Consider the following 15707-nt stretch of genomic DNA (forward strand, 5'->3'; position numbering starts at 1 on the left):
AGTCACTTTTCTTGGTTGATCCTTGCTTTGCTGTAGAAATCAACCAGTCGTCTAAAGAACTGCATACATACTGTATACAGCTGAGTACTGCACACTAGGTTTGTGTAATATGAAGAAGATACAAGGCATGTCAGACTATGGAAATACTTCTGTCTGGGAATCTTCAGCTTCAGCACATACAGATTCGAATGGGGGACGCTAATGTCTGGAAATAAGGCAGAATAAAACATTTCACAGGCATGTTAGTGCCAAGTAACATCATTTAACAGGTTACTGTAAAATATTTCTGGCATATTTGTTTGTCCCCATGTTCCCTTAGTTTTTCGTCATTTTATGAGACACCCTGCCTCGTTTTGAGCTTCTAAGTAAAAAAAAAATGTCAGTGGATCGTTTTACAAGAATCTTTTTTTAAAAGATGATAAATGAAGTCAAACCCCTTTTAAATGCATTTGCTAATAGTTTCCTTAGCAGCTGAAATATGCCCCTGACCATTTGTGACTATATCTTGTATTTGCACCTTTGACCTGACTTCAGCCATATTTTAATGGCTACTGTTATACTGATTATTCTGCTGTTAAATTAACATGGTAATGATGATGTTCAAAGTGAGATGTACAAATGTGGGACATGAATTTTTTCTTTTATTTGATGTTTGAAGACATACCATAAATTGCCTTTTATCCATATTATTCTTTGGACTGGTGGCTGATTCTTCAAAACAGGAAACACTGACAAGAGTTGATAGAACATGTACAGGTCCAAAACATTGTAGGATCCAAGTGATTTCACATAAAATATTGAAAGGATTTACATTCAATAGCAAATGAACAGCAGCTATGGATACTGTACAATTACCCATATCTGCTGTTGATATTGATATGATGAGAACATTCACAGGCTTATCAGAGAGATAGACAAGCCTAACACCATGAAAACATTGAGTCAAGGCTTAAGTTTAATTAAAGAAAACTGATGTGCAAAAAGTTAATGTTAATGTGCAATATGATAGGGGAATGAGGTGACAGACATTTAAATATACTTTTGTATCCTCAAGCATATAGAATTCTTATATATTGTCTCTAGTCTTGTCAGTTTTACATGCATTGCATAGTCTTGCAAAACGTCACACAAATGCAAAAGCAACCTTAATTAAGTATACAGTAGATCATGGCCAAATAACCTGTGGGCACATTTTAAATATCAGCCATAGTGTAAAGTACATGTATGAAAATGTAACATTCTAATAAGTCTGAATCTTTTTTATTAATGCATAAAACATTTGGTAATGTCTGCATACAATTTAAACATAATTTATATAGTGTTTATGTTTATGTCAGAGAGGGACATGAATAAAGCAGTTGGAATGGAGGGAAAATGATGGATGGGTGGAGTACAGGTGTTAGGGCAAAGTGAACATGGAAAAGAAGAAAACTGATGGACTTGAAGTTGAATTTTAATGACAACAGCAGAGGGAGACAGACCTTGGATTGTGGGTAGATAGTGAGACTTATGTCCCTGCTGGTTCCTTTTTGTTCCTCAAATATCTCTCCTCTTCAGCCATGGCTTTGGACACCCTCCTGGTTCTAATGAAACACACAATATGTTATATGTCTGACTAATGCAACAAACAGAGGATGGAGGTAACACTGCCAGAGCGACTGTACAATGTGTGTTTGTTTTCACCTGGTGGAAACAGGTGGCAAGATAACAGTGCGGGGGTGAGCTGTAAGGACAAGCTCTCCTCTGACAGCTTCCATCATCAGGTTCTGGAGGGTGTTCGACAAAACATCTTCAGTCATGTCTGCAGGTGCACGTTCAGTGTGTGGTGTGTTCTGTGTTTGGGGCCTGTTTCTCAAACATCCTGCAGTCCCCTCACTGTCCACTGCGTTGTGCTGTTCTTTCTGCCCAGCCACTGTCTCACTGAACAGCAGCTGAGGTGCAGGTTTAAGGTGAGAAGATGATTGACAGTGAGGGGGAGGGAGGGAGGATGGAGATGAGGAGCAATCAGAGGGACTTGTTTTTTCAAGCTGGTAGGTGATGGGCTTGGTTGCCAAAGTAATGAGAGACTGGGTGAAGGCCGGGTCATCTAGTATGCCACTGGAAAAAGGAGAGAGACTTATGATATACAAACACACACACACACACACCGAAAATATACCATTTCTTGCTTCAATGCTCTCAACCCAACTGTAAATCCAACCACCTCCATAAAAGATTAAGGATGATTTAAGAGGCGCTGGGTCATTTACACACTATTCATTAAATAATTCATTTTAAATTATCACAGTGACACTCCTACAAAAGATAACCGTAAAATCTAATCTTATATCAATAAAGTAAGTTCAGTCCAGCACATAGGTCAGGGTGGATGTCTTTACTGCATGGATTTGGGTGTCTGTCTAAGTGTTACCTGAGCAGAGAGGTGAGTATGTGCATGGTGAGGTCTCTATCAGGGCCAAGTGTCGATGTAGACAGCCCAGCAGGCAGGGATGTGCTTGAAGAAGGGATTTCAGGATGCTGGGACTTAACTGACTGGAGGCATCTTAGGAAAACAGTGCAGGTTTAAATGTTTCCGCTGCTTCATACACAGCAGAATGCAGATCATGCTCTTCTCTATGCTTAACAGGTGAACAACTTATTTCCTAAATCTTAGATACATTTTTGTATTTGTAAAGCATAAGTTTAAAGGACATTCTTATATCAAAGGTGTGCATCAGATTCTGTCTCTGTGTCTGTGAAGTTTGAACTGTATAAGAATTATACCCTTACCTGTAGTGCTCACTGGACTGGTCAGGGAAGTGTGGGAGGTACTCCAGAAGTGCATGGGAGTGTGCTGTAATGCCCAGACACAACAGAGCAGGTTGGGGGGGTTCAGGGCGCTTCCATGCTTTAGTTGATTCCCGCTGTGCCCGTCGCTCAGCTCTTGTTAGCTTGGTACATATTGTGCCCACTGTTTCACAACTACTGCTGGAACAGATAGGAGGAAGAGTCTGCAGGGGGGAGAAAAGTGAGACATGAAGGTGCATTAAAAATGAAGCTTTATTTATAAGTTTGATTGAGGCCTTATATTTACAGCAAATGAGGACCACCTTGTATTTCCTGAGTGGTGGCACTTTTCTTACTGGAGCTGCTACAGGTTCCTGTAACAAGACAAAGGGGGGTATGTGGTGAAGAAGACTGTTATATCACTGTCAAAATATGACAATGAATTTGAGGAAGAACCTTATCTATCCGAATTCCTGGACTTTCTGCACTTCTGTCTTTGTCCGTTATAGTGAATTCATCTTGCTGCCTCGCTTTCTCTTCCTCCCAACGCTGCAAAGCGTCATGATACCGAGTCAGTGCAGCTTCCTCAATAACCTGATGAGATAAGAGATGAGATAGAAAGAAAAGCCTACATGCCACTTAATGCTAACCTGTCTCTCGCCAAATTAATTTCATTACGCCTTGCTTACGCCTAGCTCCACTCATCCATCTGGGATCGCTCCATAGCAGAGGGATTTGGGGACCACTGAAAAATGGTCGAACCAATCACGACCACTGGGCTGGATTTTTATAGATGTGATGAAGCAGAGAAGCAACTGTTTTGATTCAGACAATGGCGGCTCTCATCGAGGAAGCAGGTGTCAACATTGATGCTGCTATATCATCCATGTTGTCCAATCTAGCAAATATATTTTCTTTAAAAGAACATCAGAGAACAGCCTGAAGGTTTTTGTTTCTGGAAACGATGTTTTCGCCCTTCTCCCGGTTTGGCAAAAGCTTAATCTACCAAATGGCTCCGACCGGTAGTGGTAGCGTCACAGGTTGGTTTCGATGTGAGTGGTTGAAGTAGCATGTCAATTTAGATACAAGGACAAGTGGTTTATCCAATCCTATGCAAGGATTTTTCATAAGGTCCAGCCTTCTAAAACACCTCTCCTATTGAGTGATCGTAGATGGATGAGTGAAACTAGGCGGAAGCAAAGCGGAACAAAACTCATCTGCCGAGAGTCCAGTTAACTTAATGCTGCTTTAAAGCTCTAAATCTACACTAGCATCGCGTTGGTACCTGACAGATGACATCTAGCCTATAACCAGTGGGGTAGTCAGTGGATGTGAAGGTAAGGACACAAAGTGCACACTCCCCTGGACACAGACTACCTCGCTCTGGATGGATTTGCACTACCTGACAACACAAAACACATAGACACACATGCAAACCTGGTCACCAGTGATATTATAACACCTTTACTTCAAATTTTGGATTGACATGGCACATGGCAAAATTATGACATTTACACACATATATAAAACAAGCCACATGTACACAGGCCTGTACCTGCTGATTGTTCTGCAAGTCCCACGTATAGTGGACAGTGTCTGTGTGGGACACATTGGTCAGGAAGAAGATTCTTGAAGATCTTGAGCACACTGGGATATAGCCAAGAGTGACACTGTCCTCGGACAGGAATACCACCTACACACACACACACACATATATTGTGATGAATGCATATAATTGCAACAATTACTGACACAGAAAACATAAAACTTATAATGGACAGACTGCTGTAATTCAAGTTTCCAAGAGATGCTGTCACCTGTCCTGGGAAAGGCAGCCTTTGAACACGGGGGTCAGATGCCTCAGTATCACTGCAGTTATATGGGTTTGTGGAGCCCATTGAGGGAGGATTAATGCCATATCCCTCAAATCTCACCAGTGTGGAGCACCCACCCCGGATGTGGATAGGAATATCCATCTGATAATAGACAAAAACAGACAAGACTCAAAATCACAGAGATTGGACATTTAGGTACTAAGTCAATGGTAGAAATGGCATCTGTCAATATTCTAAATATGAATTAATGCATTTTTTTATCTAAGTATATATGTAAGTATGCAAACTTCTGTTAGCGTTTAGTAACATGAGTTTATGTTCCTGCTTGACTTCTAAAATGCTATGAACCTGATAACAGAGAACACAGAGTGGATGGAAACACAGTGCCCACAATACAAGCTGCTCAAGCCAGTTGTATAAAAGGTTTAAGGGGACAGTGAGTTAGAGAGCAGCGAAAGGTAGGCTCGTTCCTTACATAGTACATCTTAGCCTCCAATGGAGAGAAGATCCATTCCAGCATGGCCGTCTTCCCAGGTAGGGCCTCTCCCTTTGGGTTGAGGCAGCACAGCACTGGATGGTTAAAATTGTCCACCTGCAGCTGTGACAACACAGCCGTGTCCACCTCATAAAAGACGGGCACTGCACCGCCATTGTGTAGTTCATATACCTGTGGGTCAAACAAGGATATACAGATGCCAATCAACACAGGCTTTGTCTAGCCTTTTAGAGAAGCTCAGGTTGTGATGTTAACAGTTACAACAGTTATTTTTAATTGTAGAAATATAAAGAGGAATAAAAAAATAAGTAAAGAAAAAATTTATAAATATGAAGCGGAATAAATAAAAAAGGATTAAATAAAATTATATTTACTTATTCTTTTATTTATTCTTTAGATTTATTCTTATTCTTTTACAGATGTCTTTTTCATATGGCACTCCTATGAGTCTATACTACAACTATAATAGGCTTTATGTTGGAGAAAGTAAACACACACCTGTCTCAGGGGAGTACAGTCCCCAATAGTTACAGAAGTGAAGACATGTCTGTTGGAGGCAAAGTGGAGATACGGTCTGTCTTTTTCCACTGTCACCCCCTTAAAGTTCAGCTGCACACAGAACAACAACACACGGACAGGAAGTTGATATAAAATATCTAACAAATATTAGAAGTTCACCATACTTGATGTATTAGGTTACTGAATTTTTCGGACCTTACAGAAAATAGATTCTATACAGTAAACAATAAAACAGTAAACAGTAAAGTACAGTAAACGAAACAGGAATTGCACCACTGAAGTGAAATAAGTGTGGTATAGTCAAGCAAATTTCTGTTTTTGTGTTGATAAACTTGAATAAATGTGAGCCTCGTGTAAATGTATATGGAGTTCTGACTCACCAAGATCTCTCTTCCATAAGAAAGTTTGAACACAACAGGAAACTGGTCTGTCCCAGCGAAGTCATGGCTGCAAAGGACAAAGTTTATTATTTTGGCATCACGTAATTAGTGTTATCTGATATTAGACAACTCTCATACTTGACAATATTAGCAAATTGTTTGATTTATCATTCTGTGCGTCCTTTGCAATAATCTCTCACCTGTAGGTGAAGTGTACTGCCCTCTGCCGGCCAGGGAGCAAAGTTCCAGAACGAGGAGAAATGCTGAAAAGATGGTTGTCTTGAACCTGTCGGTGAGATGAAGATATGTGTGCCTTGTGTCATTATTATTTATTTTTTTGAAAAGGATATATTTTGAGATGTGAGAATCTCAGTAAATTTCAGTCACATGGTTATATTTACTTCATGTTTTTGGATGAAGAAAAGAAATCCCTGACCTTCATGTGGTACAGTTCAGTGCTGCTGAACTCTCCGGTCTCAGCCCAGTACTCCAACTCTATCTGTTGGTCCTCTGGAAACAAGAATGCCCTAATATTGAAAAGAAGGCCAAGAATCAGTCATTCAGTCAAAGATTAGTAGAAAAAAAAGTCGATTCAAGTTGTCCATATCAAGCTCTACTTCACAACCCATTTGAGTGTATCCTGTATATTCAGCATTGGTAGAATTTTTTTTTTTTTGTGATCAAGTTTTTTAAAATGTTCTTTATGAGGAGGATTCACAAAATAACAACTATAATGGTTAAAGACACCTGCACACCCCATCCATCCAGCCATATCCCTCCTCCAGCTCACCCCTCACAAGAAAAAATGAAAGGAAGAAAAGCATTGGTAGAATGATTAGCTGTTTACAACAAATAACCACATACAATGGCTATGACATTTACTTTTTTTGCACAGTATGTATGACTTTATGAAAAAAAGTTACCTTGCCATGCGGCAGCCGTTCCCCAATGGGGCAATGAAGCCATTATTAATGCTCTCTTCAAAGCCACCAGGCATTAATTCTACTTTGCAGAATACTGGAGCGGTTTACCGCTGCCTTAATCAGTTATAGTTTGTTTGTGTCATTGTATGACTTTGGTGAATGCTAGCTGCTAGTAATAATTTAAATAATAGTAACTTTATTTATAAAGCACCTTTTAAAGATAAATCTACAAAGTGCTTTACAATAAAAACATGATAAAAGAAAATAAGATTGAGAACTCAAGATATAACAATATACAATAATAGAAATAGACAACAAATACCATTAGTTAAGAAAAAGCCATAAGACAAAAGAGTGTCTTAAGAGGAGATTTAAAAGAAGTTATTGAGATTGCCTGCCAAAGATCCTCAGGCAGGGAGTTCCACAGCTGAGTGGCTATGGAATATTCTGGTCCCCTTTCCAGGAGGGTCTATTTTTATTGTAAGCATAATTAATTATAAATAAAAAATCTATTTAAATTAGAATGTGTCTATAACTTACATTTTGCCATACTTGATAACTCTTTCATGAAAGAAATTGCTCATGACACAGCCAGTCATGCCAAGCAATTTATTACATATATAAATAGAATGCTAAATGCAGTTACGCTTGACTTTGGTTGACTGTCATATCTACAGTCTGCTATTTACTCACCAGTCTACAGGAATTGAACCAGGGTTGTGAAACATCAATACAAAAGTTGAGGGCTCTGAATTCAGGGGAGAGGCACTGAAGTTGAAATCCAACATGGCTTTGGTGAAGATGGGAGGACAACTACTCAGACAGGAGGCAGGAGGAGAACATATGGTCATGCGCACACCACATCCTGATAATGTAAATACAGGAGATATTATTCAGGTATTCTTACATTTCTTTTGTAATACATGAACAATCAAATAATGATAACAACTATGGAATCAAGCAAAAAAATTGATGAAATTCAAAGCCTTCACTTCTCTTATAAAATAGCATATCATGGTCTTTTATAGTTTTTTCATATACAATGTTTAATTGAGTAAGATATCCTTGTCCTAACCTGTGCCTGGTTGGGGTTCTGTCAGTGAGTTCTGCAAGGGAGGGGTTGGACAGCATGTGCTCATTGAGGCTGTCCAGTGAGAAGAGTTTCCATAGGTACACCTTGCTGAGTCTGCCTACACTGCCACCGCTGCCCACATCAATCACCTGTAGGGTGGGAAAGACACCCTTAGCTCGCACTTCACACACTGCTATGGGAGGGGATGACACAGACCCTGGGGAGAGGGAGAGAGAGAGAGAGAGAGAGAGAGATGTAGAAAAGGAGGAAGCAGTAAGTATCAAGTAATAGAATACTAAATGGCAGAATATATTCAGGTTTCTAATGTTTGTGTTTTCTATCTACCAGTGGCATTCAGCAGCTGGTAGCTGATGGTCCACAGGTACTGGGCTCTTCTGTATGGTCTGACAGTGGCTCGGAGCAGCATTGTGGAGTGTGAGGCGATGGTTCCCCTCTCACAGTCCAGCTGTAGGGCTAGAGGACCAGATAGGATAGAACATGTTTCAACTATATCTGTATCAGTTGTGGTCAGCAGTCAAATTTGTTTCCACTTTCATGTCTGTTACCATTGGGTCATAGTTTAAAGTTTAGTTAGAGCAGGCAAGGTCACAGCACTGTTACAGATTTAGCACTGACATGGTTGAAGTTACTTATTTACTTAGTTACCCAATATGGAACCAATTTCCCTTTTCATGGTTGAATGCCGATTTACCACAACTTCTTAAATATCGCATTCAAGGACTTTACAAGAACTTTTCAGGCCCAATTACCTAAAATTCCATGGCCCAATATGGCACAGTTTGAGACACAGACCAAAGTGAATTACTGTTACAACACTGTTTTCACTGTTTAATAATAAGAAGTAGCTAAACAATATTCTTTGAATACAGTACACAAAGCAATGACAGCAAAAGAAAATACCATTCGGCTCAAATTCAGGGTCATGAGTAAGTTCCTTATCCAGAAGTATCTGCTGTACGGAGAGCCAAAAGGACACAGGGCAAGGGCTGTTGTTCACAAGAGGAACCTGAATTGACCGACAGCCTCCAACCAGAGTCTCCCCCACATCCAGATTTGCTTTTTCGGCCTTGGGAGGAAACAAACATGGACATACTGCTTTTATTAAATTAATTTCAAAAATAATTCACGCTCCAAATATTAGAATTTTCTTCAAAATGCACATTCAATTCCAGGACATGCACATACACACATCAAATCGACAAAAACAATAATAGTCCCACCTCTATGAAGCCTTTCGAGCCCATCCCCACCACTTTAAGGGTAAGGTGTGACTTGTTACACCCTGGAGTCTGGATCGGCCAGAAGGTGAGAGTGGGTCTGAGTGTGTATGTTGTTTCTGCCAGTGGGATGAAGGACCATATGTGGACCTGTAACATCAATCAGTCATAAACAACAATTTTAAAAAAAAGGTAAATAAAGTCATTTTTTGTTTTAATCCATTGCACAATCTCTGCTTGCATATTTTTCTTCCAGTTTCTCACTGAGCTCTCATTGGGATGCAGTTCACCAACATCTGGTTGAACAAAGATAAGCTCCTGGTCTGGCTCTGGAATGCTCCACTGGAATCTGTCATAAGGGAAAATCACACAACGCCAGCTGAAGAGAAGATTAATGATGCTGGGAAAAATCCAGACTACAAACAATACAAAGAAAATGTCACAAATACAGCACTGGAATAACAACCATTATGACAACCAACCGTAGAGGTAGGCGGCTGAGGTTTTTGATGTGGTGGGAGCGCTGCGATCGTGAGCCCACCGCTGTTGGCTGGAAATATAAACAGTTTTCTCCTTCCAGAGACACACACGGCTTTTCCACAACACTGACAACTGTCAGTTCCTAAAGGACACAGAGACAGGTGCACAGATAAGATGTCATGCAGTCACAGATGGGTGAGTGCCACAGCTTTTGTCCTCTGAATTCCTGTGTAGTATATAAAAGTACCGTTGTGTGTTTAGCTGCATTGAGCTGAAGGTGTAAACTGAACCCCTGTTTGGGACTGTCTTCTGTGGGAGTTGTTCTGAGGGTGAGGATTTGGTGATTCCCAGGCTGGATCAAACCACAGCTCGGCACTACAATCACAGATTCTGTCAAGGCGGGGTTTGGATTGTGGTCCAGGCAGAAAGTGAGGGGCAGGTCTCCACAATTCTGGAGCAGCACCGTCCGATAGGAAAGAACACTAAAGGCTGGAAACACCTTTAAAGAACAAAATATTACAGTAACCAGAGTGTCCTCTCTTAGTGTACATCAGTTTTACGACCTCCCATATAAATATATTTTTATGCAATGTTCTTTATACTGGTTTTAAAGGAAAATTTTAGTTTTTTTTTAAATTGGAATGTTAAATTAGATCAAAATAAATAAATAACACCATCTTTCTTTTGCTGTTTAAAATTGCAAAACTCTAGACAAAGGAGGAGAGTAGATGGATGGATGTAGAAAGAGAGAGAGTAAGATAAACTGTACGATTTGTAATCATTCTTATGCTTGTGTCTCACCACTTGAGGGGGCTTCAGGGAAAGGTTTGGGATGAAATGCTCTTTGCCTGGCTGAAAGGAGTGGCCTATGACTCTGACAGTAACACACCAGGGTGGATACAGCAGTCGCCCCTCTAGGTGATGATTGTCCTGCAGCATTCAGAGAAATAAGAGGATAGAGTGGCAGTTGCATGTCTTCCATTTTTTATTTTGTAGCTGTACTCTCAACAAATGTTGAATTAACATATTTATTGAGATGTTTACTCAAAGAAGAAAGGCCTGTCTTGATGTGATGGAATTTTTACTCTTGATTATCCAATAACAATACCTTATAGAAAGCAAAGCACTCAAGTTGTGCTCCATGCAGAGTATTGAGCTGCTTGGGGTCATAGGTCACTCTGAATGAGGTAGACTTCAGTGGAGCTAGGTCACATGATGAGGGAGAGACAGTGAATGGAGAGTGTTGGGTGGCAGTCCACACCAGGCTGAAGCAGAATCACATGCAGAAGAAAACAGATTAAAAAAAAGAAAAAAAAACATAAAGCCATCGTGAGAATCCAAGGTAAACAAGGGTACCTGAGTTTCCCCCTGGTGTGGTTTGTGATGGAGACGGACTGAGAGGAAGTGATTGAAGTTAACAAAGAGGAGGACATTTTGTGATTAAATAGCAGGTCAGTGGGCACCACAGACACATGTGAAGACAATAGAGAAGAGCTAGAAGAGAGGGGGTCCATGCACCCCAAGCATGATTGGTAATATTCTTCCATGGGCTCTCTGGAGACAACACCAGCCCTGCCTGGTCTCTTGTGTGACTCCTGGAAAATGATAAAGATTAAGTATCAAAGGGATTAAACCGATACTGTGCCCTTTACTGGTGACATCTGGTGTTCATATGTGATTTAATGTTGTCTTGTAAAATACTTTAAACTTAGACAAATCTGCACATGTCATCTCTTTTTGGCGCTTTACCTCCTCCAGGGGGCAGATCCCTCCCTGTTGGGCCAAGTGTACATTTTGATCTTGCTGCATGGCACCGGGAGTGTCTGATGAGTCCTGTCTGCGGTACCAGTGGAGCTTGTACAGAACCAAGTGCTCAGGTTTCAAAATGGCTGGTTGCTGGAGCTCTGAGTGACAGGTACCAATCATGTCAAGGAACATGGGCTCCTTTAGGGAAGAGTAGGTAGGTAAATAGAATGAATATTGATGATGATTGTGTGTGTGTGTGTGTGTGTGTGTGTGTGTGTGTGTGTGTGTGTGTGTGTGTGTGTGTGTGTGTGTGTGTGTGTGTGTGTGTGTGTGTGTGTGTGTGTGTGTGTGTGTGTGTGTGTGTGTGTGTGTGTGTGTGTGTGTATGTATCTGCATAAGCACCCACCTTGTGCAGTATGAGACATGCCACTCTCCTGTGATGTGCGATAGGCTGCGTTGGTCTATAGACTGCCTTCAGTGTGGTATGGCTATGTGGGCGCACAGTGCCGCTTGCTGGCTGGATGCTGAACACACTGTTCCCACTACAGTCAAGGTCCCACTGGTAGATAGCCTCAGCGGACGAAGAATTAACCAGCTCCACTGTCTGTGCAAATGCTCCTCCTTCCTCAACACAGCCAAAGTCCACCACAGAGGACGACAAGGAAACTTTGGGACCTAATTACAGAAATAAATACTTTTTACAACCATGTATCTAATTGTAGATTCCCTTACTTTTCTCATTCAAGAAAGTTGAACAATATGCTAGTGGTGTACATATTTATCTGGCTTTAGATTCACAAATAATTTAGTCCCCTACCTACACAGTTCCCAGTGAGTTTGAGCAGAGCTTCGTTGAGCGCCCCTCTACATTTTAGAGACAAGTACTCGACAGAGATACTATCCACCACAGCAGGAGTATATGTGACTGCAGCCCGTAGTGACCCACCAGGCACCACCTCACCCCTAGTTACATCACAGCTAAACTCTGACCCCAACAAAGGTGCCCCATTGGACAGTCGTGAAAGAGAGAAAGACGCATTTACCTGGAAAAGAGGAGCAAAAATAGAGATCATGCAGAAGGCAATTGAGAGTGTATATTTGCAATTGTGTATCTTTAGGTACCACTCACAGGGGAGGGGTTGAAAATGTCAAAGTGTTTCTGCAAGCTTTGTCCAACTGCCACAGAGCCGAAGTGCAGTTCTTGACCACACTGTTCTTTTTCCCTTTCATCCGTGGTACCCAGATTTCTCAGCTGGATACATGGGTATTTAGCTGAAAAGAAAAGCAGAGGCAAGACAAGATTATTGGTTCCTGTTTACCTATCATCTCCTTTCCCACAGTATTCTTAGAATAACTATATACTCTGTTGCCATATGGTTCGAGGAAAGCGTGGCTGCTAATCTGCACCTACCGCCCCTCCGAGCACAGCAGTCATACACATTGGCTGGCTCGCTCGACCAACTGAGCCACAGCTGCCTCCTTATACACATTTATACTGGAGAAAAGCCAGGTAGAATCAGTGGCTTAAGCGTTTTGATTGATGAGGTCCTATCAGTCACAACATTTTGTGTATTTTGTAGGGGTCCTTTTTCAATTTTACTAATATTACTAAGAGAAAGAAGCTATTTCATTCTTTGATTATGGTAGTAGACCACATCCGTTTACATTTGGATTGTAAATTGTGCCCTAAACAGTAACCTTTTAGATACTGATCACAAAGTCTATGGTACTGACTTGCCTGTTGTCAAAATTGGAAAATTTAATTGGTACCCTTAAAATCTATTTAACCACATATATATGTATCCAAAATCTGAGGATTATTAATCACATCTTGTCCTGACCTAGTCCCTCCAGCAGCACATTGCAGCAGCTCTCTGCCTTGTCCACTTCTTCTCCAAACCTGCAGTTGGCCTGTTGCCGGTACACCAGTGCCTCTTGTGGTCTGAAGACCACAGTGATGTGACACTCCTGGCCCGACTTCAACAGCCCCTGCTCAGGACTTAGCTGGAACGGTGCTGTGCTCTCCCACTGGAAGCATGTCTGGAGTTTACTGTAGGGAGAAGAAAAGTATAAACACATATGTAAGAAAATGAACACACAGACACTTCAAATACATACTTAAAAAGCATTCTGCTTCCTATCCTCCCAGGATATGTATCCTTCCTACTTTCTGCAACATAAAAAAGCACTCATATGTACCTGGCATTTTTGAGCAGAAAAGTAGTATGTGAGGAGTTTTGAACAGCACAGAGTGGCAGTAGCACAGAGTCAGGCACCTCCAGGGCATGATAGGGAATGGTGGCACGGAGGAATACTTGAAAGCTGCCATCTTTACCTTGAAACTCAATGCTGTCTTCATACTCACACTGTTCCAAGCAGTCACACAGACACGCAAGCACAGACACAAGACATGAAACAGAAGATGTAGATCATGTTACACCTCTTTGACTATTTTATGAATAACAATCTTTCATCTTTTTATTGTCATAAATGCTTCTTGTGGGGCTGCAAGTTATTTTGTCCACACAACATTCAGAGTACAGTATCATTAAAAAATGTAATGGTCTAGATTTTTCTCAGTTCCTGTTTTGTAATGGTCCCATCTCCCTCATCCTAATTATTCATCCTTACAGTATCCGACCATTTCTAATGGTAAGACTTCAAACTTATTTGTCAAGAAATGTTAATTAGCCCCACATCTGAAAGCCCTGGGGCATGACATTCAAAATATGTTACCCTCTGGAGTGGTCTAAAGATGATTGGTATGGAGAAAGAAGTCCCTGGGCTGAGAAAAATTATCTGTGGAATCAAGGTGGTGAAAAACTTGGACACTGGAGGCCTGTGAGGGGACAAATATAGGATATGATGAGCCTGCAGATACTCATATGTACATTGCATTGCTTGGAAGTAAACAATAGCCCATACATTGTGTGTGCATTTGTGTAAACACTTGAGCCTAGTGTGCACTCATATGTATGTCCATGTGTGTTTGTAAGACCTAACGTGCAGCTTCTGTAGCTTGCTGTGAATATTCTTCAACACTAATGTCTTGGTGAACTCTCTTCGCAGATCCCAGTCCTCCCAGACCAGATCCGGCTTCAATTCCAACCCAAAGAGACAGCTTTTTTGGCTGGATGCTTGTCGCTGGTATTTTCCACCCCATTGCCTCTGGTGAATCCCTGGATCCTGCTGGGTTGAGTATTGCAGAATATATGAGTTACTGGAAAAAGACACAGATAACTGACTTTTAAAGAAATTGTATATTGAAAAGACATTATAAATTGAAATTTCAGTATTTCATGTTAATTGCTGAGCTTGAGCAGCCATATAGCTATACAATAGCTTTATCAGAAAAGCCCACAATCTCTACAAGCACTGAGTTGTGTAATTCAGACTAAAACCTTTTGTGCTGAACCTGTATTGGGGGATAGACCAGTACAGAAGGATGGAATCAGTTATAAATCAACTTGTTGTTTGCATACAGGTATGCGTCATTAATACAACTGTTATTAATACAAAAAATTGGTAAAATTTATTTCAGTGCCATGTCAGCAGCTAATGTTTTAACTACTGTAACTGTTTTGGGAATAAACTTATGTTAATTCTAATACATTAAATAAGTATGCTGCACGCTGTGCCATTGACTCTTCAATAGCAGCCCACCTCCTTGTTCTTCTCACAGGTGTATATATATATATATATACACACACACAGGCGGAGAAAAAAAGACAAGGGCAGCTTGATATTTCGCTGATTCTGGGAGTGTTATAAACTGATCAAATCTAACAGACAGTTTAGTGAAATCAGTGAAACTGACTGTCTGTTACAAAGGAAAAGAGGACCACAAGTTGTTCATGATGCCAAGCTGTTTCTATTCAAACTTGAGTTACTTTGATATCCTTCCCAGTGGTGGTGGGCTTCCATGGTGCTCCTGAAGCCAACTGGTCAGTACCCCGAGCCTCAGCTAACATGGCTGGAAGAAGACAGAAGGCGTTTAGCTAACGTTAACTGACCTAGACATGTAGAAAATAAAAAATACAGAGGACCGTTTCAGGTGGCAGCCTAGCGTTTACTATGGTTTTGAAGGGGTTGTCACTTCGCACAGTTGACACATTTATGACAACCTCACTCTAAAAGAGCTAGCTAGTTAAAACATAACGTTGGCTTTGATTACGCTGAGAGTTTTGGAATAACTTAAACCGAACACGGGGAACGAAGCTGACAGCTAAACAGATTCAATCCTCTCTAAATT

At 40.9% G+C, this 15707-nt stretch overlaps 1 protein-coding gene across 1 annotated transcript; it reads right to left on the minus strand.

Annotated features, from left to right (window-relative positions):
- Window positions 1-1507: 1507 nt before the first annotated feature.
- On the minus strand, window positions 1508-15426 carry cfap65 (cilia and flagella associated protein 65; the record flags this gene model as incomplete). The annotated part of the gene is made up of 34 exons (XM_083922200.1): window positions 1508-1583; window positions 1684-2097; window positions 2411-2542; window positions 2770-2990; window positions 3090-3140; window positions 3223-3360; window positions 4052-4168; window positions 4322-4459; window positions 4584-4742; window positions 5077-5268; window positions 5596-5706; window positions 5997-6063; window positions 6197-6282; window positions 6433-6523; window positions 7613-7732; window positions 7995-8208; window positions 8337-8465; window positions 8913-9078; window positions 9233-9379; window positions 9494-9578; window positions 9712-9851; window positions 9957-10208; window positions 10511-10639; window positions 10818-10974; window positions 11066-11304; window positions 11459-11653; window positions 11862-12130; window positions 12273-12498; window positions 12585-12727; window positions 13297-13505; window positions 13655-13821; window positions 14192-14294; window positions 14454-14623; window positions 15346-15426. The coding sequence occupies 34 exons, from the start codon at window positions 15424-15426 to the stop codon at window positions 1508-1510; spliced, it is 5334 nt and encodes a 1777-aa protein (XP_083778326.1).
- Between the last annotated feature and the right edge of the window lie 281 nt (window positions 15427-15707).

The sequence above is a fragment of the Echiichthys vipera genome (genome assembly GCF_963691815.1).
Source record: "Echiichthys vipera genome assembly, chromosome: 10".
Lineage (NCBI taxonomy): Eukaryota > Metazoa > Chordata > Actinopteri > Perciformes > Trachinidae > Echiichthys > Echiichthys vipera.